Source organism: Phyllostomus hastatus, unplaced genomic scaffold (genome assembly GCF_019186645.2).
Source record: "Phyllostomus hastatus isolate PE091 unplaced genomic scaffold, TTU_PhHast_1.1 phas_contig_137, whole genome shotgun sequence".
Lineage (NCBI taxonomy): Eukaryota > Metazoa > Chordata > Mammalia > Chiroptera > Phyllostomidae > Phyllostomus > Phyllostomus hastatus.
The window spans coordinates 14,121,945-14,147,749 of NW_025333583.1; the positions used below are offsets into that span (position 1 = coordinate 14,121,945).

The 25,805-nt window shown below is 35.4% G+C and overlaps 1 protein-coding gene across 6 annotated transcripts in view; it reads left to right on the forward strand.

Moving 5' to 3' along the window:
* Positions 1 to 25,805, forward strand: part of ERBB4 (erb-b2 receptor tyrosine kinase 4) — a 969,394-nt gene that overhangs the window by 916,518 nt on the left and 27,071 nt on the right. For all 6 annotated transcript variants that reach the window (XM_045852658.1, XM_045852676.1, XM_045852684.1 and 3 more), the window contains 3 exons: positions 2,757 to 2,903; positions 4,994 to 5,091; positions 6,420 to 6,590. In XM_045852658.1, the coding sequence (XP_045708614.1) occupies positions 2,757 to 2,903; positions 4,994 to 5,091; positions 6,420 to 6,590 (416 nt within the window). The remainder of the gene's footprint in view (positions 1 to 2,756; positions 2,904 to 4,993; positions 5,092 to 6,419; positions 6,591 to 25,805) is intronic.

A 25,805-nucleotide genomic window follows, 5' to 3' on the forward strand; every position in this document is an offset into this window, starting at 1 on the left:
TAAAGGAATTAACTCTTTCATCTTCCATTAGGAAAAACAAAACTCTAACAGTATTGTTACCTGCCTTTTTTGTTATTTCCTGGTTCTCTAGAGTGTGACATATAAACACCTTGGTGTTGAGTTTGTCTACCATAACCCTTAGTTGGTAGCAAATGGTTTGATCATTTTGACAGGAGAGAAGAAACCCAGCCAATTTCAGTTTGGTACAATTTCATGGAATCTCAAGGCCTTAACTTTTAACAACTCTTTGAAAACATAACTCTGAAAACAGTAAATGTTTAAAAAAAGATGTTTTTTGTTATGGGTATTCCTGTTCTATAGTAAGACAATAGAGACTATTGTGATAACAGAGAATGATTACTGAGAGCAGTTCAGTGAAGTAACAAAGGTGAGGGGAGAGATGAGAGAGGAGATTGCTAATTGCAGCTTTGATTTTAATTTCCCAAATACTCTTAATGTAAATGGATACGTTACAGAGCAAATACTATGAAATGGAAAAGAGTGGCTTTTAAATTTAGAAAATTTATTTAATTGTGTTAAACCGAATTGTTGAGCTGAGCTCCTTAGTGTATGTTGGATTTTTTACAGTTTAAGCTCATCCAGGTTAATCCAGGTTAATTAGTAAGAATCAACACCTTTTCTGAGTATAAATACACCATAAAAACTAACATTTCTTAAAAGCACATTGCCTTTTAAATAAAAAGGTAGTGGTAGAACTTAAAACATGGTAAGATTTACTCAATTTTAAGCTTAGTTTTTATCTTTTAATTTTCAGAAAAAAAGAATTAAACCTTTCAGTCACTAAAGAACTTACACCTCTTTTGTAGAAAAGCATGAATTACCTTTAAAATATTAGATATTTCTATAAGATGGTTGTCTCCCCACCACACGTATGCCATAGGAGGTGTTAAAATTTCCATGAGGCCCTCATATATTCTACTCGGCTTAAAAGTAGAAATCGTATGTTTGAAGTTTAGACACCTACAAGGGAATTTTACAAGTTTATTTGTTAAGGATTCCATAAAGATTAAGTAAAAATTAATTCATCATCCTAGTATGATAAATTAATATATGTGATATACCTTTATACATGATATAAATTTATATAGATGATATAAATACATTTATATGTTATTTATTATGGCAAATATATTATCATTATGTCATTTTTTTCCACTTATGTTTGCTTGAATTAATGTGGCAATCTACTCCAGACAAATTTTGAATGACCTCTAAAAATAAGATTATGTACTTGCTTGAAGGTGGTTATGGCTTATTTCAAAGGTATGCTAATTTAGATGAATAAAATCAATGGAGAGGGTTTGCTTAAGACAAAGATAGACTTGTACTGGGAAGTTATACACTCCGGTGCTCAGTTAGGAATTTATGAATAGATCACACTATGAGATCACTTTTCATAGAACCCCTTTGTTCACTTACATGAGTGTCATGAGCTTAAAAAAGACTTCAGTTTGAATCAATAAGTTATCAAAGATGGCAGTGGAAAAGAAAACATAGCCCTAATTCATAATTTTTACATTAAAAGTTACCACAATATATACATCAATGAAACTTTACTTGGTAGTACTATTGTGTCCAGGTAGCTGTTTCTGAACTTATAGTTTTTTATCCTTAGGAAAACTGTATCTTCTTAATTATGTAATTATTAGATCATAATAAAGAAGAGATCTACATTTTGTATATTATTGCTCAAATTAAAATAATTATTATCAGCCCTGGCTGGTGTGGCTCAGTGGATTGGGCCCTGGACTGAGAAGCAAAAGGTTGCCGGTTTGATTCCCAGTCAGGGCACATGCCTGAGTTGCAGGCCAGGTCCCCAGTAGGGGGCACATGAGAGGTAACCACACATTGACGTTTCTCTCCCTTTCTGTCTCCGTTCCTTCCACTCTCTCTAAAAATAAATAAATAAAATCTTAAAAATAAAATAAAATAAAATAATTATTATCAAACTTTCATGTTAATATTTCAGGTGTTTGCTTTATTAAGAACACCAATGTTCTATTCATTCAAGAAAGTGTTTCATTATCTAAGGGAAAAAAATGATTATTGCCCTTCAGGGAGCATTCCTTTGCCACTGGTGTATACTGGTGTATTTTCTTTCAATTTTGAGATCCCCGCTTTACAATATGTATTATTTCTTACATAAGGATCACTCCTCACTCTGGTTTTCATATGTGCTAAATAAATGAAAATGTTTTTCTTCCACTTGTGTTCTTTGGGTTGGTTAAAAAGAGAGCTACAATTTTTTACCATAACACAAGATAATCATTCAGGAAGCACAGCTTAGCCTTTATGGCTCTGAATAGCAAAAACGTTAATCTTGAATTTAGTCAATATAGGATTTCACCTGCAATTATTTACATGGTACTGTATACACATGTATATAGTAAATAAATTGTTTTATAACCTGTAATGTGAGGTAGTGAAACTTAATTTGTGTCACAAACATTAGCATTACTTATAAGGTATAAATGGGGAATTGACTTTTCATTTTGATATTCACCCTGAATCGGATCTGCTACCCATTAAAAATTCCAAAACAATAATAATATAATTTAATTTCCCACAAAGATTTTGTCATTGAGCATCTCTAAGTGAATAAAGAAATCAGAAGGGCCTTTCTTTAAACTATTTTTGATTGCCCTTCAGGGAGCATTCCTTTGCCACTGGTGTATACTGAGTGGTTCAAATGATGTTCTTAATATGCTTATGTAAGAATTTGATTTCCAATGTAGGAGTCACTATATGGGAACTGATGACCTTTGGAGGGAAACCCTATGATGGAATTCCAACTCGAGAAATCCCTGACTTACTGGAGAAAGGAGAACGTTTGCCTCAGCCTCCTATCTGCACTATTGATGTTTACATGGTCATGGTCAAATGTAAGATTGCGAAATACTTTTATCATCACATCATCATTCTTAGTAAAGTAGCACAGATGAATCTGTCTGCACAATGTTTCTGTATATTGAAAAATATAGAAGTTCAGAACTAATTATGTAAGTAGCGTGTTAACACCTTTGTTGTTATTGTTAATGAAGCAATATCATGCCCTTGTGCTATGATGTCAAATTATATTATGCTTACTCTTATTCATTTCACTTGATTCTTATCATTTCCATGGCAATCAAATTGTCTTTCATAAAGAGATATAATTAGTCATAATAATATTATTAATTTTTAGAGGGAAATAGCAGGCTAAATAAATGATCTATGTATAAAGAAAGAAAGCTTGAAACTGATAGCTAAAAAATGAATTAAATAGAAATAGGGTTTTAGTCAACAGTAAATTAGCAGGACACAGTGGGAAGTAAGGAAGACATGAATCGATATTAAACTAAAGAGATTACGAATGTTTACTTTTTTCAATTTGATCATTTGTTTACATCTAACTCTTCCTTTTTTTCTCCTTTTTTTATGCTCCAGACACATGTTTTGGAAACCTAGGCTCTTAATTTAAATAGAATTAGAAAAGTCTCTGGAGTTTCTGACTTAATTTAAGTGAGATTAACATTCAGCGCTCTTTCTTGTGTAATCCGGGTTTTTCCCCTTTCGATTTACACAGGATTAACAAAGAAACAAACTGGTGAAGGTGAATAAGCATCTTATTGATAAGAGACTTTGGACCCAGGTCTACCCAGATTTATATTCACGACGTGTGTAATACATTCTGACAGTGAGGGAGGAAATAAAAAATGTGCTTTCCAGTTCAGGTCAACATGCCCTTTTCTCTAAGCATAGTTCTATTTACTCAATATTTAGTTGGAAAGAAACTGATTCCTCACTGTGAAGTTAACCTTTTTTTTTGGTTCCAGTAGTTCCAGAAACACCTGTCTTCTTATTAGCATCTTGATATCAGAAGCATTTAAAAACATTTTTCAGTGGATGCATGTATAATATAAAGCATTTCAACCTTGTTAAGAGAGGAAAAATTCTAGTGTAATTAACGATATATAAAATGACAGCAGAAGACTTCCCAACACAAGAATAAAAATTGAACTCTTAGAGAAAAGATGAATGAGCTTTATAGCTTTATTGGATCAAGCATTGATTAGTAGTCATCTATGGAAGAATGTTTAAAAACACGCATACATTGTATCATTTGAGCCTGTAACTAGCATAAGGGATGATTTAAATGTTTCATTTAGATACCCTGATGAAATAATGAAAGACTAGGAAAACATTTTCCCTAACAGGGAGTTTTTCCTTACTTTTAAAAGTTTTAACACTTAAGAAAAGAGTCATTTGGTAAGAAAACCAAGGAAGGCTTGGTGCTTTTATTCTTATCATCTCATTAGCTAACAAGAGCCTAGGTAGAAAAAACCTACTTCATCTAGAATCCCAGCTAAATAATAATATATACCCTTGAAAACTGCTGAAAATATTTTTATTTGGAAAAGGCTAGTACTAAAATAAGCTAATGGCAATTGCTGAACAAACATTACCTATCACTTTGCATTTATTATTATTTTCTCTCAGCAGGAAAAAAGTACCACTAAAAAGTTGCTTCCGATCCTTTTTCTTCCTTGTGCCAGAGTACCACATTGTAAACAAAGCTTTAATTCCATGTCACTCCTGATGCAAAATAATAAATTCAATTCTAATCATCTTTTTTATAACCATCAAAGTTTTAAAAGAGAATTCTCTCCATACCTAAGAAAAAAATATTCTGAAATTCTGTAAGTTAATATAGTTAGGCCAGGTTATATTTTCTCAGAAGAACATTTAATTTTAAATTAGATCAAGCCAATAAGAAAACAATGCTGTCATTCTAGTGTATTACACTTAGTCATGAATGTCAACAAACTGAGACAGAACCCTTGCCTCTTGGATCATTTCTGTCATTAATTTCCTTTGTCTTTTCAGATCATTATTATTAAAACAATATTTTAACCTATCTTTTCATACATTTCACATGTAGTTTTTTTCCTAATTATAACTATGGTGACTCTCATTCCATGTGAATTTCTAGGTTGGATGATTGATGCTGACAGTAGACCTAAATTTAAGGAACTGGCTGCTGAATTCTCAAGGATGGCTCGAGACCCTCAAAGATATTTAGTTATTCAGGTTAGTACATTTGACTTGGAGTTTTAAGAATTTCTCAGTGTCAAACTCGCCACAAAATATGAGTAATGTCTGGATTTTGAAACTGTGAAAATCACCACTCAGAAGTAGATTAACTAAGCAGGATACCATGTAAAATGACTTATGTAAAAGAGCCTTTTACTTGATGTCAGAACATTTCTAAGCACCTTCCCTTAGTGTTCAAGTACCTCTGTTATTAGTAATTATGATTATTCATATTAATAAAAAGCCTTTATCCTCAGACTAGCCTTGTATGGAAGTCATGTTCATTATTATAATCTTGCATTTTCAGAACAAAAAGAAGATGGATTTTTATTTTAATCTTCTCTACAGTTGAAGACAATGAACTAAAAATTTTAATATATTGATATTTCATTTTATAAAAAATAGTATTTTAAATGTTTTGATTTGTTTTGGGAGATATGCAGTGTCTAAGCATAACTCAGATACAAATGAATTGATATATGCATAAGTGAAATAACAGACCAAAAGAAGATTTTATGTTTAAAAGTAGAAAAAATGGATTGGATAATTTAAAAATCTTAACATATTTCTCTATAATGATTTTTACCTAAACCATAAACAAATACACCTTGGCTTACACCTAGTAAAACAATATAGTATTTATCTTCATATCTATAGTCTGAAATAAAGAAAAAAGCTAGATACATATATATATCATGTATATACCTCATCTATTTCACATATATATGTAGCATTTATCTTCATGTCTATAGTCACTAATGAAGATAAGGTGAGAAAGAGGAAAACAAGGGTTTGGGTGTCTGTCCCACTCCTACTGATGCTGTGTGCCACTTGTGCTGTGATTTGGAATGCTATCATTCCAAAGAGTGTTCTGCTCTTTAAGAGTGTTCTGCTACAGGACAAATCATACAGCCCATCCATTCTGATAACTCTCCGCTATCACACAAATCCCCCCAAAGATAAATATTGATCAATCAACTTCCCTTTATTGTTTATTCTTAAAGTCAAACCCCATATACTGTATTGGCAATGAAGCCTACTATTATTCTCAGGTCTGAAATGAATTTGCCTCCCTCAAAACAAAGCATTCTGCTTTATTTATCTCTAATGGCATTTATCATATTCTTTTTGCATTAAGATATGGTCATATCTGAGCATATTACAGGCTTCTTTAGGGCTAGAAGTTATGCTAAAGAATTATGTTTTAAGTGAGTGCATGAATTTTCAAATATTTGTTTTGATATTATGTAAATGTACTGCAAAGTCAACATATTGAAGATAAAGAGAAGAATCAATTTTTCTGTTTTCAATGGGCAATGCATTAGGGTGATGATCGTATGAAGCTTCCCAGTCCAAACGACAGCAAGTTCTTTCAGAATCTCTTGGATGAAGAGGATTTAGAAGATATGATGGATGCTGAGGAATACCTGGTCCCTCAAGCTTTCAACATCCCACCTCCCATCTATACTTCCAGAGCAAGAATTGACTCAAATAGGGTAAGAAGTACTTATATATTAAGTACCATATTATTACTCAGAAATGAAATTATCTAAATATATTAAAGGGTTAAAATCACAAAACAACTATTCAGCTCAAATCAGTGTGATTGCTAGCTTATAAATATACCATTTACCATACCACCAAAAGATATGCCAAAACTTGCCATAAATAGTTGATTTTGGAAGAAAAGCAGAAGTAATATAATATTCACTCTGAAACATTTTTAGGATTTCAAAAGGAGAAACATTTTCTTTATCTTATGTAATTAAAACAATTTTTTAATTTGTTTAATCTTCAGATAAAAAAATCTGAAACCAATTCAAATGAATATAAAACTTCACAATGATAAATACATGAAATTTCTTATCAAGATAGGCTTTCTACTTTTCTTTCTTAAAAAAATTAAATGACTTTCCAGTCAAGAAATAATACCAATATTACTCTCACTCACTTTAAGAGACATTATTTTGTCAAGTTGAAGCATAAAACAGATAATTGGGCAATCCTTTGAATTAAATTAATTACATTAGGTGGATTGCTAAATCATTTGAAGATGTAGGTTTAAGTTTTGAAGGAAGTTTCTGAAAGAATTTACATTTCATTTATTGCATTAAACCCACTCTGTAAGAATATCACTCTTTCTTTCTCTGAATACTGCCAATCCATGGGTTCACTTATTTCTTTATTTTTAAACTTCATTCATAATTCATTCAACATGTACTGAATATCTCTGCATATGAGACATTATTAGACCTTAGACATTTAAAGAATTTGGACATAGCTCCTGCCTTCAAGAGTGCCCGGGTAAATGAAAGAGTCACACAGATACAGAGACAGAGCATGGCATGATAAGCGTTGTTATCAAGAATTGGCCGTTATGGAGCCTGGAGAAACAGTAAAGTAATGCCTGGATTCTATTTTTTCATTGATAAGACATAAGCATAATGCTTCTTTTTTTCTAACAAGCTGATCTTTTCTCTTAGCCTCCTCTTCCATCTAAGAACATTAGAGCTTGTAGAATAAGCAGCACCCTATTTGTCTTGAATGCGGGCAAAATAAAATGGTCCACTTGCTGCTCCTTCTGTAAAATAAAGGTGTTTGCTTCCTTTCAGATTGACAGCAAAAATAAAGTAATGCCTAGTGTTTCCTATATGTCGACACACACATATCATTTCACTGTTTATCCTTGCAACAGTCCCATGAGATTCTATTATTACTGTTCTCATCTTAAAAGGAGGAAACTTGTCACAAAGTTAAGTGATTTGACTAGTGCCGCAGAGTGAGCCAGCGTTAAGAGCAGGAGTCTAATGCATGCAGTCTGTTTCTACTACACATACTGTTGCTTCTGAGTTGTCAGAACGTGTTGTTTTCATGATGTGGTTGCTTTTCTTGGCATCAGTCTCTGCGTGTTGTCTGGGAAATTTCTCAGGTGATTTTCTCATAAAATGTGTCCCCAAACTGCCCCATACCTTTTGCACATCTACCACCATTTAGAATGTCTGGTATAGAAAGAGGCAAAATAGAGACTTAAATGAATTTTTCTTTTCTATGAAAAATATGTATTGCACCCCAGTGTGTAGGAAATACAACAAAAAGATGTAAAAATTAAATCAACTGATGGATATTGACCACCAGTCTTATTTATGGGAGCAGTGTTTAAGGTGTATGAAAAAGGCATTTTTTCTTTCTCACTATATACTAATAAAATGGCCAATTTTACCTTTGGTATTTATAATTTTATGTGACAAATTTATAACATTTTATTAAAAGAGGGAATTTTCAAGAAAATTGTTTTTCTTCCTTAACATGAAATTCTACAAATTCCAAAAGCTTGATCTTTCTCTTCTCCTAAGAATTCTCAAATTCTAACTTTCTATTCATTTAATTTATGCTCCATGCAAGGATTTTTAAACAAAGATTTGAGTTCCCTAAATGGCATTAGTGAGACAAAATAGAAGCCACATAGGAATCATTTGGCCTTTAGCCATTGTTTCCTATTCTACATCATTATTTAAACAATGTTAACTGTAGAATAGAATTATTTTTACTTTTTCTGGTGTTAAAGGAACTGTGCTTAAATATCACTTTTATTTTCAGGCATTAAAAGGCTTTACTAGTCATTGGTGCTATCATATTTTTTTTTCATTCTGGCTCTACATAACTTTAATGGTAATTCCTAACATGTGCAAATGCTTCTACCCCCTTTATTTCCATAAAGCTACATTATGTTAATGTTATAATGAGAAAATAAGTTACTTCAACTTTAGGTTTTGTGGGCAACTTATGTGGTAAAGGAACATCTTAAAGTGAACTTTAATAGAATGTTTCTTAAGAATAATTGTTGGACTTTGATATCAAAAAATAATTCAATTTTTAAAAGTAGGCCATTCACTAGCACGGATGGGGTAGGTGATGTTCTGAATGACTTTATGACTTTGCTTCCTTATTTAGAAAATAAACACAACAGAATTTATCTAAGATAATTGTTAAGCAATCGATTAAAAAAAAAATTGCAGAGTATCTGAAAGTGCCAGGCAAATAAACAAATTACTCTCTTTTTAGAATCACCCAAACATATTTGGTTGAAGACCAATAAACCAAGTAAGAAAAGCTGCATTTATGTATTCAGGGCTTGCTAAAGCCAAGGCATCAGCCACCATCCTTTCTATTTTGATAGAGACTCAAAGGCAGACAGAGGAGTAAGAAAACTTTATAGGAGGAAAGGGGAGGCTTTGGGTGTGCGCTGATTGGAGACTGTTGTCCTGAGAAACTTAGGTGGGCAGGCTAGAAGTGGGCATCCTATGTGATTGGTTAGGGATACAAAATTGACTCTTTCTGACTGGTTCTGTTATAGGGTGCAGCCAAGAGGGGGGACCCCAAATAGAGATTTGGAATAGGGTCCAGAACTCATGGAGTCCAGGAGATTTTAGGATGTCCTCACCCCCACCCCCCACAGGTATGGGTTGGGGGAAGGGACAAATGGAGCAGGGCCATTGAGAGCTGTTTCCCATAGCAACAGCCTTCCAGCTACCCTCTGGCATGGTCATTTAACATATCTATAACCTTTGACTGGTTACATAGATATGTTAAATAGCTGTGGCCATGCTCTGAGCCAGGGGAATGGAAGTAACTTCCCTACCAAGATGTAACTGGGAGGCAGGCCCCCCTAGTTACAGGGCCTGCATGGGAGCTTGGAGATGATTGGCTCCTGGACATGGGGCCACACCTACCCAGACTCAGGATGGCAGCCCAGTAAAGCTGGAAAGATATGAAAGTGCTGGCAGGTGTAACTGATTGTGGGAGGAATCAGAGATGGGGCTGCAGAGGAAGACTGGTACGGGGATTTAAACCCAGACTCGGCAGCCACTGAGGGGAGAACCATGCGTCTTTAGCAGAGTGGGGACTCCTGCAGCCCTCCGAGAGAGAATCACCATGCAGCTTTAGCAGAGAATCGCCACTCGGCTTTGGCAGAGCGGCGACACCCCTCCCTGCAGCTTTGTGGGGAGAAGCACGTGGTTTTGGCTGAGTGGGGACCCCTGCAGCTTTAGAAGGGGAAACCACCACCTGGCTTTAGCAGAGATCCCAGCGACACAGCTGATGGTGCCGGGAACTGAGGGAGGCCTACCAGCTGAGACGGATTACTGTGAAGAACTGGGGGTTGCCTGAGCCACGGACTTCTATTTCTTTTCCTGAGATACAGTACCCCAGACTGGGCAAAGGGGGGAAGGAAGGACTGTGTGTGTTTGTGGGTGTTTTAAGGGACTTTAGGATTTTGATGAAGACATTAGGTCAGTACTTTAAGTTTGTATAGCATTAAATAAACATTTCCATTCCTTTTCATGAATCTCTGACATTGAGAGACATCTTTCCTATAGGCAACAGACATAATGAACCTGGGGTTTTCTTTCAGTAATAGTATATCGTCCCAGGTCCCCCCATCCCTTGTTGTTCTGTAACAGTTCTAAGTTGAAAGTGGAGACAAAAGTTAATGAGGCTCTTAGTCATTAAACAAGTCCTGACCATTTTTGGCCAACTGTTACAGAAATTATTGTTTAGCTTCCTGGATTGCTACTATAGATAGTAAACTGGATTCTTACAAGTCTGATGTAGCCAACTAGCATCCTGGGCAGTGTACTGTACAAAAGGTTTCCTGGGAAATTTGCTGTAAGATGTGGGTTATTTTCATATAGACCTCTATTTTAGGTTCTATTGCTGCCTTTCTTCTTTCTTGATATATTTATTTAAAGGCATTTTGCACAAACACTAGCTGTCTAGCTCTTTCTACTTTAAGAATCCATTTAGTATATATCTCTATTTCCTAAAGTTACTTTTCTAAAAGTAACCTTATACAAGAGACCCATCATAGCAGAGGAGTAAATGGAAGCTACACTAACCTCTTCCCAGGACCAATCTTGAATTGCAACCAAATTGTAGAGATACCATCCTGAATAACCAACTAAACACTAGCTGGAAAGAGGCCTTACAATCAAAGATAGGCCTCCACCCACCCCCCCCCCCAAAAAAAAACCCACTTCACCACAATGTGACTGGGAGGGAGTACTGGGAAGGAGGCATGAGACAGCTGGCTGGGTTCCCATGGGTGGCAGCTGAAGTGCTGGGAGGATATTCGGCAGCTGGGGATTCCCCCTGAGAAGTGTGGCACCTACCCCTCAAATTGGGCTCCACAACCTAGAGCAACAGAGCCAGGAAAGGAACCCAGATAACATCCAACTGTGAAGAGCAACAAAGTTTCTGTCCGCCAGGGAGTTATAGCCGGAGATACAGAGCCTCTTAAAGGGCCAATGCACAAAATTTCATTTACAACCACTTACCTTGGGCTTCAGCAGAGGAAGGGCAGAGTGGACTAGAGACCCTTGAAGAGAGTCTGGGGTTGGTGGCTCTGAGGAAAGAACTGAAGGAACAGCCACCAGGATCCCTGTGCTAAGTAAATCCCCATACTGCAGAAGCCAGTACTCTCAGGCAGAGCACTTCTCTCTGAATGGCACCAGCCTGAAGGGAAGCAGTAGCTTTGTCCACAAGAATTACTCTGCCCCACCCTATAGAGCTTAAGCCAGGCTGCTGAGTACAGCTTGAGGCTATCTCATCAATTAGTTTAACAACTAGTGTGGATCTCTGAGACTTTAGTTGACAGTCCCCCCAACCACTCCCTGCCTGGTGCTGGTAAAAGCCTGCCTTGGTGCACAGCCTGGTTCTTTCAGCACACAGATAGGCCCAGACATGGAGCCACATGCTGTGGGTCACTGATAGCTCCAAACAGTGGCCCAAGGCCAGTCACAAGCAGCATCTGGCAAAGGCCTACACCAGAGTCTTTGCAGATCTACCTAATATATAGAAATAAATACAAAGAAGCAGCCAAAATGGGAAGACAAAAAAAAAGACCCAAATGAAAGAACAAGAGAATTCTCTAGAAGAGTTAGATGAAATAGATGCAAGCGATTTATCAGAGAGAAAGTTTAAGGTAATGATTATAAGATACTCAACAGCATGAAAAAAGACATAGACACCATTAAAAAAAGCCAGTCAGAAATAAAGAATGCAATATCTGAAATAAATAATACACTGGAAAGAATAAGCAGTGGGTTAAATGAAACAGAGAATTGAATCAGTGATTTGGAAGATGAGGAGTCCATTAACACCAAACCAGTACTGCAACAAATGTTAAAAGGCTTGACTTAAGAATAATAAAAAGAAAAAGAGAAAGAAGAAAAAGAGTAAAATAGTCTAACAATAAAATGGCATTAAACACGTATCTATCAATAAGCCATTTAAATGTTAAGTGGCTTAAATGGTTTATCCAAAACAGCTTGGGTAGCTGAATGGATAAGAAAACTAGACCCAAAGCATATTCTGCTTACAAAAGCCACATCTCTGATCAAAAGATAAGCACAGACTAAAAGTAAAGGGATGGACAAAGATATTTCATGCAAATGGAAAGGGGAAAAGAAAGCTGGGGCAGTCATTTTATATCCAACAAAATAGACTTTAAAACCAAGGCTATAGTAAGAGACAAAGAAGGACACTACATAAAGGGAACAATCCAACAAGAGGATATAACCCTAGTAAACTTTGACTCACCCAAAATAAGAGCCCCTAAATATGTAAAGTGAATCTTGATGGACATAAAGGGAGAATTCAACAGAAATGCAGTCATAATCAGGGACTCTAACAACTCATTGACTTCAATGGATAGATCTTCCAGACAGAAAATCAGTAAGAAGACAGCAGCCTTAAATGACACACTAGATCAAATGGATTTAATTGATATCTTTAGAGCATTTCATCCCAAAGCAGCAGAATGTACCTACTTTTCAAGTGCACACAGAACATTTTCTAGGACAGACCACATGTTAGGGCACAAAACAAGTGTCAATAAATTTAAGAAGATTGACATAATATCAAACAAACATCTTCTTGGACCACAGTGCTATGAAACTAGAAATCAATCACAAGAAGAACACTGAAAACACAGACGTGGAAGCTAAATAACATGTTATTAAACAATGAATGGATCAACGATGAGATCAAGGAAGAAATCAAAAGATACCTTGAAACAAATGAAAATGAGAACACAATAATCCAAAATCTGTGGGACACAGGGAAAGCAATTCTGAGAGGGAAATTCATAACATTACTGGCCTATCTCAAGCAAGAGAAAGCTCAAAGAAACAATCTAACTCTATTTACACTTAAAGGAACTCAAAAAAGAACAGCACCACCAAAAAACCCAAACAAGTAGAAGGAAGGAAATAATAAAGATCAGAGCAAAAATAAACTAGAATCTGAAAAATGATACAAAAGATCAATGAATCCAAGAGATGGTCCTTTGAAAAGATAAATAAGATTGATTAATCTTTAACTTGGCTTATCAAGAAAGTAAAGTGAGAGGACCCAAATAAATAAGAAATGAAAGAAGAAAACTAGCAACTGACATCAAAGAAATACAAAGGATTGTAAGAAAATATTATGAACAACAATATGCCAACAAATTGGAGAACCTGGGTGAAACATATAAATTCTTAGAAATATACAATCTTCTAAAACTGAATCAGGAATAGTCAGAGAATCTGAATAGATAGACTACACCTAGTGAAACTGAAGCAGTAATCAAAAAACTCCCCACTAATAAAAGTTCTCGACAGGAAGATTTCACAGAGAATTTTACCAAATGTTCTGAGAAGAACTAACACTACTCTTTCTCAAACTATTTCAAAAATCATGTAAGAAGGAAGGCTCCTAAACTCATTTTACAAGGCCAGCATTACCCTAATTCCAATACCAGATAAAGACACTATAAAGAAGAAACTATATAGGCCAATATCCCTGATGAACATAGATGCTAAAATCATATATATATATATATATGTAAAATCTATATGTATGTAAAATATGTAAAATATATATGTAATATATATATATAAAATCACATATATATATACACACACACACACCCCACACATACATATATTACATATATATATATTATATGTGTATGTGTGTGTGTATATGTGTGTATATATATACGCAAAACAAACACAGCAATGCATGAAAAAAGTGACATATCATGATCAAGTAAGATTTATTCCAGGAATTCAAGGTTGGTACAACTTTTGAATTCAATTTGGAATCAATAAATGTGATCACCACATAAACAAAATGGATCTGCCTTTTGACCCAGTGATCCAATGTCTGGGAATATATCCAAAGGAACCCAAAACACTGATTTGAAAGAACATAAACACCCCTATGTTAGTTGCAGCATTATTTACAATTGCCAGGATATGAAAGCAGCCCAAGTATCCATCAGTAGATGAGTGGATAAAACAGCCATGGTACATTTACACAATGGAATACTACTCTGCCATAAAAAGGTAGAAAATATTACCCTTTGCAATAATATGGATGGACCTGGACAACATTATGCTAAGTGAAATAGGCCAGTCAGGGGAAGAAAAATACCATATGATTTCACTCATATGTAGAATTGAATGAACAAACTGAACTAACAAGCAAAACAGAGACAGACTCATAGAGAGCAGGACGACAGCTAAGGGGGGAAACGTTATGGGGTGGACCCATTGAGCAAAAAGGGAAAAGGACTGATAAACATGGACAACAGTGTGGTGATTGTAGCAGGGAGGGAGGTGTAAGGGGCTAAATGGTTATGGGAAAACTACGATAAAAGAGAGAAAAAGAAAATTTAAAAAATGAAGAAATATACACATGCATCCATTTTGCCCAGCATTTCTCCTAAATGTTCAATGCAGTTTTGAAATTTCTGCATTAATTTGTTTTTCTGTTTATGTGGATTTTTTTTTAGTTACCTAGATCTGTGTTTGTTTGGTATATTGAATTATACATTAAATGCAACAGCAATGAATAGGTAATAAATTAATGAGACTAAAGATATTTCAGCTTTAATAATATTAAAAAGTTTAATGTAAAAGTTTCAATCCATTTTTATAGAGAATGGCATGATTTTAATTGTTATAGAATCATTTAGTCATTTGTGATGAGTAGTTTTAAAGATTAAGTGTCCCATCTCTTTCAAAATACATCAGCTAACTCCCAATTATCCAGACAAGCACAAGACAGAGGAATCACAAAGCAGCTGCTTAGTGGTGGTGGAGCAGGGTACCCACCCTACACTCACGGTTACAATTTAAACTTTCTCCACTTTTTTTTATATGTTAAGAAATAACTCTATTAACAGATTTGTATTTCTCCCTTCTTTTTGCCCTCACTCTCCTAGGAAAGATGCCTAATTGAGTTAAAATATGACAAATTTTAGTCAGAGAAATTAAAAGAGGAAGAAAATAAGATTTTGGAACCTCAAAAATGTCATTAGTTTCTAAATAACTGAGCGTAAGCTGAATATGTGACTTCTCAAAAATGTGACCTCTATATACTTTATTTTGTACCACTATCACATTGCCCTCAGATAAGTTTCATAACTTTGACAAATATGTTTTAATGAAGTTATCACACATATATTGTAATTACCTTTGATATTTATGCTAGTTCATTACTTAAAAAAATAGTAATAGAACTTTTATAGATACTATAAATCATGTAGTATCTACTATATTATTTATTACATGCTATATATGTTTCTAATAATAGATATACTAGTAGAAATTTAAGCAGAATGGCAATGGAGAGACAATGATATCATTCTCAATAATGACATTTAGAAATGCAAGGATTTCAATTGGGTGTGTCTTCGTAGTTCAATAAATCAAAATCATGGCCTTTCATTTTATGAAATAAAACTCATGATAATAATAGCAACCAAAGCTTATTGAGTGCTTACTGTAGCCCAAGCAGTATGCTAAGTGCTTTGAATTGACTATTTCTCTAAGCCTTATGGCATAGGAACTAATATCTCCATGATTTTAAGAGTTAAGAAAATTGAACTATGAAGAGTTCAGGGAACTTACAGATGTTAAAAAGCAGAGCTACAGCACCCAGCTTTCAACAGTCCATAGTCTTAAAATGACAGTTTCCTATTTACGTCTTATAAATAGTCTTGCCATTTATGGAATGAACACCTTTCTTTCACTTAATGGTAATTAGACAAAAGAAACTAAGCTAAATGTCAGGAATTTCACTTTCTACAACAAATGATTTGATACATCAGCTTGACTGTATCTCATTTAATCAGATTCAGGTTTGTTTTTTTCTTATTTCAGTGATGAGAAGATTGAACTAGATCACCTATAAATTTATTCTATTTCTAAAAATAACTTATTAAAGAATGACATTAAAATGAAGAATATTTTATATTTCATATATTTATATTATATTTTCTGATGAAGAATATTTAATTGGAAAATGACCAAAAGCATTCTGGGTTACCTCTATACATGCCTTTTTTCCTTATGTGATTGAATATAGAGAGAAAAACCTAAGGACATAGCAAAGGAAGCATCTTATAGCTAAATGATACAGTGGGAGGATTTGGGGATGATATTACAAGGTTACTCTGGTTGAAATTTACCAAGGATCAATATCAATTCTAACAACAGCTGCTACTTGATGATAAATGATTGTAGACTCAGGATATTGGTTTTACATTTCTTCCAAAATATGTCAAGGATTCCTGCAAAATATCCTTGATATGATGCTTGGGATTTTTTTTTTTAAATATCTTACTGTTAAGCCCAAAGAAGTTCTTCTTATTAAAACACTCTATATCACTAAGTATTTTTGTCACAATATGTTCTTTAAGTGGTAATGTTTAAATTGTTAAATTTATTATGATGAAAGATTAAATGAGTTAGTATATTGAATACTATTCATGGACTAGACACTGTGTGTTGGGTGTGAACATACACTTTCAAGACAAAGGTTTCTGCCCCCAGGATTTATATTAGAGTTGAGGAGATAATATTCCAAAAGCAGTATGCCAGGTATTATAAGAAAAAGACAAAGGAAAACAAATAAGCTGAATAGGCTATAGAAATTTAGCTCTATTATCATTGCAGGATAAAGATCTAGCTTGAAACAAAGGTAGAGTTTTGGTAGGGCAGGTCTGAAATTTGTCAGAAAATAAAGACACCGCCCTCCCCCCCCCACCCCACCCCACCCACCCCCCGGGCAAAAAAATGTCCAAACAAGAAACTCAACATAAACAAAGGCAAACAATCTGTTTTTTAAGTTTACTTTTAAAACCCTTGTGTTTTGTTCTTGTTTATATTTTGTGTTGTGTGCCTTTGATTCAAAGCCCTAAAATTATGCTAATACTGCCTATTATCTACTTGAAACCTTGTATTGAAATGCTAATACTCCTGTGCTGTACATTCTTGAGAACTCTTATTAAATTCTCTGAAGAGGTAGGATGGGCCTTCTTTTAGTTTTCCTAGTTTTGCTCATTGTTATGAAGGCTTGCAACATGGTTTGGAAATCTCTTGCTTCTCCTTAAAATCATCCAAGTCACAACAAAATGCCCTTTGGCTCTCTTGAAAAACAACTCTGAAATTTCTAACTTTTGTTTCTCCTGCCATGACTCTCATTCGGGCCCTCATCATTCATAGAAATGCTACAATATCTCCCTGATCTCCACTGTTTTTGCAACTGTGCTCAATTCTAAATATACTGTTCACACTGTACCAGGCGAAGAGCAGTATCAGTATTGCAAGCTCGTGATCATTTATCACACTACTTCCTTTTCTGTTTTTGTCCTCATCTATTTTGAGTACCCCTATCATTTTCATTAGTGGGACAAGCTTGAATTATATGTGTTTTATTAGGTCTCCCTTTATGTGGTATAGAATCCTGTTGTCACACACAGTTGAAGGATGTTTCAACATTTATCCTAGGAAATGCCTGGGTCATTCCAGTTGGCCAGTCACCGCAATTTATTTTCTGCTACTCTCCAACCCACACACACACAATTACCCAGAGCTGCAAGCATTATTTTAACAGTGATCCCTTTCTTTAAAAAAAAAAAAATTATTGTAATCATTGTTCAAGTACAGTGTTCTCCCTTTTACTCCCATTCCAGCTCACCCACCCAACCCTCCCCACTTCCCTCCCATTACCACCCTCCCCCTAGTTTTTGTCCATGTGTCCTTTAAATTTGTTCCTGTAAACCCTTTCCATTCTCCCTTGAAATTCCCTCTTCTCTCCCCTCTGGTCACTGTCAGTCTGTCCCCTATTTCAGTGTCTTTGGTTATATTTTGCTTGTTTCTTTGTTTTGTTGTTTAGGTTCCTGTTAAAGGTGAGATCATATGGTATTTGTCTTTCACTGCCTGGCTTGTTTCGCTTAGCATAATGCTTTCCAGCTCCATCCATGCTGTTGCAAAGGGTAGGAGCTCCTTCTTTCTTTCTGCTGCATAGAATTCCATTGTGTAAATGTACCATAGTTTTTTGATCCCCCGAATAGCTGCTGCAATTTTGAGAAAGAAGAATAAAATAGGAAGGATCACAATACCTGACACTAAACTATACTACAAGGCCACTATAATCAAAACAGCCTGGTACTGGCATAAAAACAGGCACATGGACCAATGGAACAGAACAGAGAGCCCAGAAATAAACCCAAGTCTCTACGATCCCTTTCAAAATGTAGATCACAGCGGGTGCTTTCTGTTTTAGATGGAAGGTGTGAGTGGTTAGTTAATTTATTTTAACAAAGAGCTGTTTCTGCTCGTGCATTATGGATTTGTCTCTTTTGGATAAATAAGAGCATAGTGTCAAATTACATTTGTGTATTCTTCAAGTTTTGGAAATTACAGCGATATCAAAATTAGTTCTGATCTTTCTAATTTTATGCTCATTTGAGAGTATATATCTCTTACCCTCTCAAATTACTTATAGCAAAGTATCAGGGTCTTTTTAAGCAATGTGTTCTCTACCAGTGACTTTCTTAAAATCTGGCTTTATTGTTTTAGTTACACTAGAATTTGTAAGTTTTGCTTTCCTTTAACAAAGTATTTTTACCCAATGCTATTATTATTCTTTAATTCTCCCTGACTCCCTAAGGATGTTTGTTAAGTTTTGGCCATGCCATCTTTTTAAAACATAATTATAAACCCTCTATAGTACCAATGGATTCTTCACTTAACCCTGTGTTTAAAAATTACAAACAAAATCAAACTATTCTTTAATTTCTTAAGAAAGATATAATTTTTAAACTTTTTTTTCAAATTGTCACTTGAATTATCATAAAAATCGCTTCTAGCAGATTTAGACTTCGGGAAGCACCTCCTTGTTATATAGTATATCATGATTTTCTCTATGGTTGTTCCTTTTTCTCTAGAGAATCTGCCTTTTCAGTTGGAAAATGACTGCCTATATTCCCTTTAACATTTTTCCTTATAATAAATATCACTTATTCTTTCTCTCTGCAATCTATAAAGTCTAGCCTTCAATATGTTTAAACGAAATGCTAATGCCTATAAACGCATGTTTGCACATGTAAGAAAGGTGGACTATTTCTCACAGCATGGGAAATCAGTGACTCCACCCACTCACCTCACCCGAGGCTGAAGTGGCAACAAGATATTTAGAACATCCTGGCTTTGAAGTTGAGGAAGCAGAAGAGTTTGGCAGGAAACACACACACACACACAGTGTTATTTCCTGTGCATAAAGTCCCACACTCCCATTTACACACAGACACTGGGCTGTAATGACCATGCTGACAACACAATCTTTCTCCCTCTCTGCTGCTACTTTCTCTTCCTTTCTTCCTCCTAGCACGTATGTCCTCCTCTGGACACTTGTTCCAATTACATTTTTGCTGAATGGAGTGTGCTTTGTCCTTGGCTCATACATATTAACTCTAAGTATATTAATTTGTGCCTTGAGATACCCCATTGTTCTATGAGGTGCATGTGTAAGTAATTACATACTCACAGAGTGTCAGGGCTGGAAAGCATCTTAAAGACCTGCTAGTACAAGTGCTCTCATTGTACGGATGTGTAAACTGAAGCTGGAAAAGATAAAGCCCAGAGTTCAGTGTCCTTTACTTCTAGGGAAAGCTGGGAAGCCGTGCTCTAGTCTCACCTAAGTCTAGCATTCAATTCTCTATTGATTCTATTTTGTTCTTGTTTCGTGATCAAAACTATGGAAATCTTGACTTTAACTTCAAGTCTAGTGAGACTTAACATCAATTGGATTACAAGGTTCTTGCTGGGAGTGCAAGGAGAAGCCGAGACCCTGCTCCTGTTTTATCTCCCGTCTTCCTTGTTCTGTGAGACTCCCTGTAACCAAGGGTTAATAGTTTAGGAAGATCACATGGAACTGATAGAGCCAGAAATCAAAACAAAAACACAGGAGAAGAATGTCTGTATTGGGAATCATTAATAATATGCTTGAAGATAAAATGATCCTTACACATTTCATAAATGTCTCACAATTTTCAAACATAAACTTAAATATAACAACCATGTATTGATCACATATTTATGTGTTATGTTCAGCTCTAAGCTTTACATTTACTACCCTTACCTGTCACAATAATGCTAAGTGGAAGGCAATGCTGTTTGCATTTTACAGACAGAAATTGAAATGTAGAGAACCAGTCTTTTTGCTGAGACTTTCAGCTGTGTGGTAAAGAGTGAGATTTGAACTCATATCTGTCTTGTATGCAGTTTCTGCTTTTAAATTTCAACCTTCATTGCTTAAAGACAGGCAAAAGCAATATATCATATTCAATAAATAATAATTAATATTATTATAAATATAGATAAAAGCCTAATAATTATTCAAATGAAGTTCATTAAAAATAGTACAGATTTCTAGTTTCCTTAATTTGTTGTTAAAAATGTTTGGGGCAATCTATGAAACTTTCTATTTTTATTCTTGCTTACAAACATTTTGAAAATTACCTTCACCGTTCCTTGACTCTTGAAGATACAAAGTCCACTATAAAACGGTATAACTATAAAATCATAGAGAAACTTTCATCCTTGGAACATTCACACAAATAATGATAGCTAAATAATGCTTTAAAGTTTACAAAGAACTTTGGCACATGTAGCACTTTATTTTCACACTTAATCCCAGTAACACAGTAATTAAAATGCCTGACTTAGTAAACGACTTGGTAACTTGGTTAAGAGGTTAGTAACTCAAGAACCAAACTAGTGTCAGGCCCTCTAACTCCACACTGAGTGACGTATCTGTTAATAATCATGCCTCTGAAAGAACTTGCAGGCATCATTGGAGCTTCTTATCAGTACTGGAGTAAGACACTGCAAGCAGGTTCCTAAAACACGAAGACGGCATGGAGCATAGAAATGCTGCTTGTCTGAAGAGAGTCTGGTATGAAAGAACATTTCAGCGACATTTACGAAATTATTTAACTCTTGAGCAATTGTCAGCTAGCATCAGGAGCCTTTTTGAACAATCAAAAGAGGCTTTTCCCTTTGTTCAAAAGTGGAAAAGAAAAACTCAGATCTAGTACAGGAAACAAAGAAGAAGAAGGAGCAACTAAGGATGATCCTTAGATTTTAAATGTTAATTAACGTTTTAGCTAAATTATTTAGATGGTCATTTTTTAGTATGATTGACACAAGATTTCCAGCTCTGACTGTACATCATTGGAAACATCTCATCAGGAAGCCTATTCTGTACTGTGCTAGACTTTGAGAGCACAATTATGAGTTTCTTTACCCTTTGCACAATAGCAGTGGGAGATTATCATCAACTTTCCATTCACATTTTGTGGAAGTTAATTTATGTATTTATTTATGTATTTATTTATTTGTACAGATTCATCTTTGTCTACCAGAGCTCCCTGTTCAGACCAGCTTGCTATCATAATTATTCTTGCAAGGACTTGAGAGAGATGTTCTGTTTCATTCTCAATAAGGACTGATGGCATTTTGAGAGGTTCAGAATATCCTTTGATTACTCTGTGAAGCGAAATGGCGAAGACAGTCGTGCACAGTGGGGGCTGGGCTTGTTCATCAGCTTTCCTTTGTGCGCTTTCTGCTGTTAAACATCCCCTAATCACAAACATCTTGTGTCTCAGTCCCTTTCGTTGCTCACCTGCCCAGATGAAAAGTTTCCTCTTTCAGTTGGGGATTCTGACATCCCGGCGTGCTCTAAAGGGAGGCTAATTTATGCTCTGTGGACCAGCCTGTCATTACACTTGAGCAAAAGCTGCATTGAGGGATGGGTAGCCTAACGTGGGAAAAATTCCAAATACTTTGATTGTATCTTTTACTGCAGACTGTTTTCTACAGTGGGATGAAAAAAGTACTGTAAATCAGAGAAGGAAAGAATTTGGAAGTTTAATTCATGACTATATTTTGGTTGCCCTTTTCAATAATAATCATAGGCATTGTTTAGTAACATCCATAATTAATAGTTTTGTGTCTCTGGAAAAATAATGTTTAATATTCACATTTTAAAGTTCATATTTTAAACATGAAGAAATGATGCTTAAAATATAGCACTTAGCATATTGGAGGTACTGAGATGTACGCAATTCAGATTTATTGAGAATCTGGGATAGTCTCATTTAAATTAGAAACAGGTACCATAGTTTGGTGTTGGAGGGAGCAGTCATTGCATACTCCTGGGTGGAAGTCACTAAACTCATTCTTTTACTTTTAGTAATGTCATATATTTATGGGTAAAATGTGATTCAAAAAGCAAATAATAATAGGTGATACCTATTATCACTTACTTTGTGCCAGGTGCTACATTAAGTGTCTGATATTTATTAGTTTAGATTCATGAAAACCCTATGAGGTATTTACTGTTATTATTGCCTAATTTTTATTTGAGGAAACTGAGACACAGCTATTGAATGACAGAACTGGGCAGCCTGGCTCCAGGGTCCCAAGAGTCTGCACTTTTCATAAGGATGCATTGCCTCTCATCCTGCTCTGATAGTTTTCTGCTGTTCTATCATTGTATCAGGTTAATACTCAGTACATCAAAGGTGATGATGAGCACATCAGTAAATAATTTTTACTCTCTAGATATTTTATTATCAAATTTCTCATTAATGTAATTTTGATCATTCAGGGACTAACTGAATTGTCTCATTAGCAGCTGCTTATCAACTAATTCAAGTTTAGGAATTTTTACTCACCTTTGTCAAATAACAGATTATTTCAGGCGAGTAGCAGAGAGCATCTCTTCATTCATTTATTCACTGATAAAACTCTTATTGAGGTGTCTACTATGTATCTAATCTAATGATTGCCAATTAGGACCATATCCAGCCCTGCCATCAAGAAATACACAGATAAGTAACTAGCCAATAAGATGCGATGAGAAAAGTGTTACAGTAGGAACAGCATAACAGTACCTATGATCTATTTGGTATTTTTAAGTGTAGAAGTGAAAAAGTTATATTTGCTTATAGTGAGAAAATTCTGGTAGCTTTCTGAAATGTAAACTAAAACAGAGACTGATTTTCTCCTGAGGCAAAGGAGGTAGCATGTAAAGTTTAATGTAAATAATTATTTTTGGAATAGAATCAATAAGGTTTGGGTACCAGGTGAATACTTCAGAGTGAGATGGAGAGAGAAATCAAGGTAACACCAAGTTTTCTAACTGGGGGATTGAAATGCTGTTAATATTATTATTCATGCATGAGGATAGAGGATGTAAAATAAGGAGATATAAATAATATACTGAAATATGAGTAGACATTGAAATATAAGTGGGCACAGCCACTGTCTTATTCAGGAACGTGTGTCTAGAGCTCCAGGGAAGTAAAGTCCTGATTTTGAAGCCATTATTATTACTGACTAATGACATATTGGTATTCTGTTTGAGTCATTTTAGTATAATGTGGTACTAGTGGAGAGCAAAATACAATTGACTGAACAGTAAAGGCAAGAAGTAGGAATTTCTTTGAAAAAAAATGTGTGTGTAAAGGGAAGAAAGGAGATATAATGTGAGCTGAGGTGGAAGATGGGTTAGAGGAAATTTCCTAGAATAATGGACATCTGAACATTCTCAGAGTGGAGTGAGCTGGTGAATCATGAAGACAGAAAATGACAGGGGAGAGGAGAACAGGCAGGGGAAAGTCCAGGAGTAGTTAGGGGAGATAAGTCCCAATGTGTTAGAAAATGTTATATTAGACAGGAAGAGGTAATATTTGGCATGAGGGAATTTGAGAATGATATTTTAACCTGTCTGTCTGGTGGGAGTTTCTCTGTCCCTTGAGTACTAGGTAAAAATTTATTAAACCTAAAATGTACAAATGTAACACATTCAAACAGCTTCCACGTTTTTTCTCCTAATTCACTGAGGAAAAACTACTTATTGAAGTAATTTGGCAAGCTGGTAGTGTGTAATACCAGACCACTGGCACCGAGGTCTGACTATTTTTAAGTCAGGGCTTCGGTACTTACTAGCTGTGTAAGCATGACCCACCTTTTTAACTTCTAAGTTTCCTTTCCTTCAAAGTGAGGCTCAAAATACTGTCTACCATAGGTGTGTATAAAGATTGAGTGAAACAATGCAGGTAAAACCCTTCAAACGGCATCAACCAAATAGGTGTTAGCTCTTCTTTCTTCCTGGGCTCCAATTTCCACGCGTGGTGCCTCTCTCCCACACATCACTGGCTCCCTCCCTTCCTTTGGTTTCCACAACTCAGTCTTTTCAGTTTCCCAAACAACAAGAGTCATTCACACCGACACTTTACATGTTTGGTACATTTGATTGAAGATAAAGATTGTGTACAGACTGTGGGGTCAAACATCAGAGAGAAATCTCTCTCGCTCTGTTCTCCACTCTCTGCTGTTTTCTGTTTTCTCACAGATTGATCCTGGGCTCCACAAACCCCTTTCTCTGTCTTGTATTATAGTTTTCCCCCTCATCTGGAGCCTTGGCATTCAGCTCATGGTTCATTACCTTCTGCTCCAAACACTTCATGTTTTTGGTAATTTTTAACAAACTCAGCTGTCTCCCGTGAGATATTCATACTATTTATAATAACAAATAATAACAAGTAATAAGTTTCCCATTTTATTATAATCTAGAGAGTAAACGGAGGGTCACCCAACATAGAGATGTTTAGATTCTATTGTGTTATATAGAGAGCAAGGCTGTTTTCGGAGAGGGAAGAGAATGGAGATGTGTTTAGAAGCTTAAAAAAAAATTGGCTAAGGCTTGGGATGAGAAGTGCAGTGGTAAGGCATATGAACAAAGACTGAGGGCCCAGTAAATCTTAGGACTCACAAAAGGTAGAAAACTTAGCTCTTTTTAGAAGCACTGCTCTGCTTGGATGCATGATTGTTCAGTTGTACCGAGGGAACTGTGGACTGAATGTGAGCAGGCTCTTTCTGTATGTACATTCTTATAAAATATAAATACTAACACAAGCGGGGCATTGTTTCCTCATTTTAAGTTAAGGAAACTGAGACTCAGAGAGGCTGACTAGCTTACACAGGATTCAAACTGATATTTAGCTTACTTCAAAGCTCATGCTGGTAAAATAAAGTGTCAAGGAATTAATTGAGGAGTCCCCAAAAGGCAGAGATAATTGAATCAGTGAAAGAATCAACTGAGTGAATGAATGGAAGGCTGTGGCCAGGGAAAAGGATATAGTTTTAAAACTTCTATACAGGATTTTTTCCTGGTGATGTCACGATATAGCCATGTGGTAGTTAAAGTAAAGTAGAGGTAAGATCATAGACAAGGAGGAAGCTATGGGGCTTAGCTATTCAGGGCATTCATGGTGAAAGGGGTTAGAAGCGAGTCATACATCACTATGC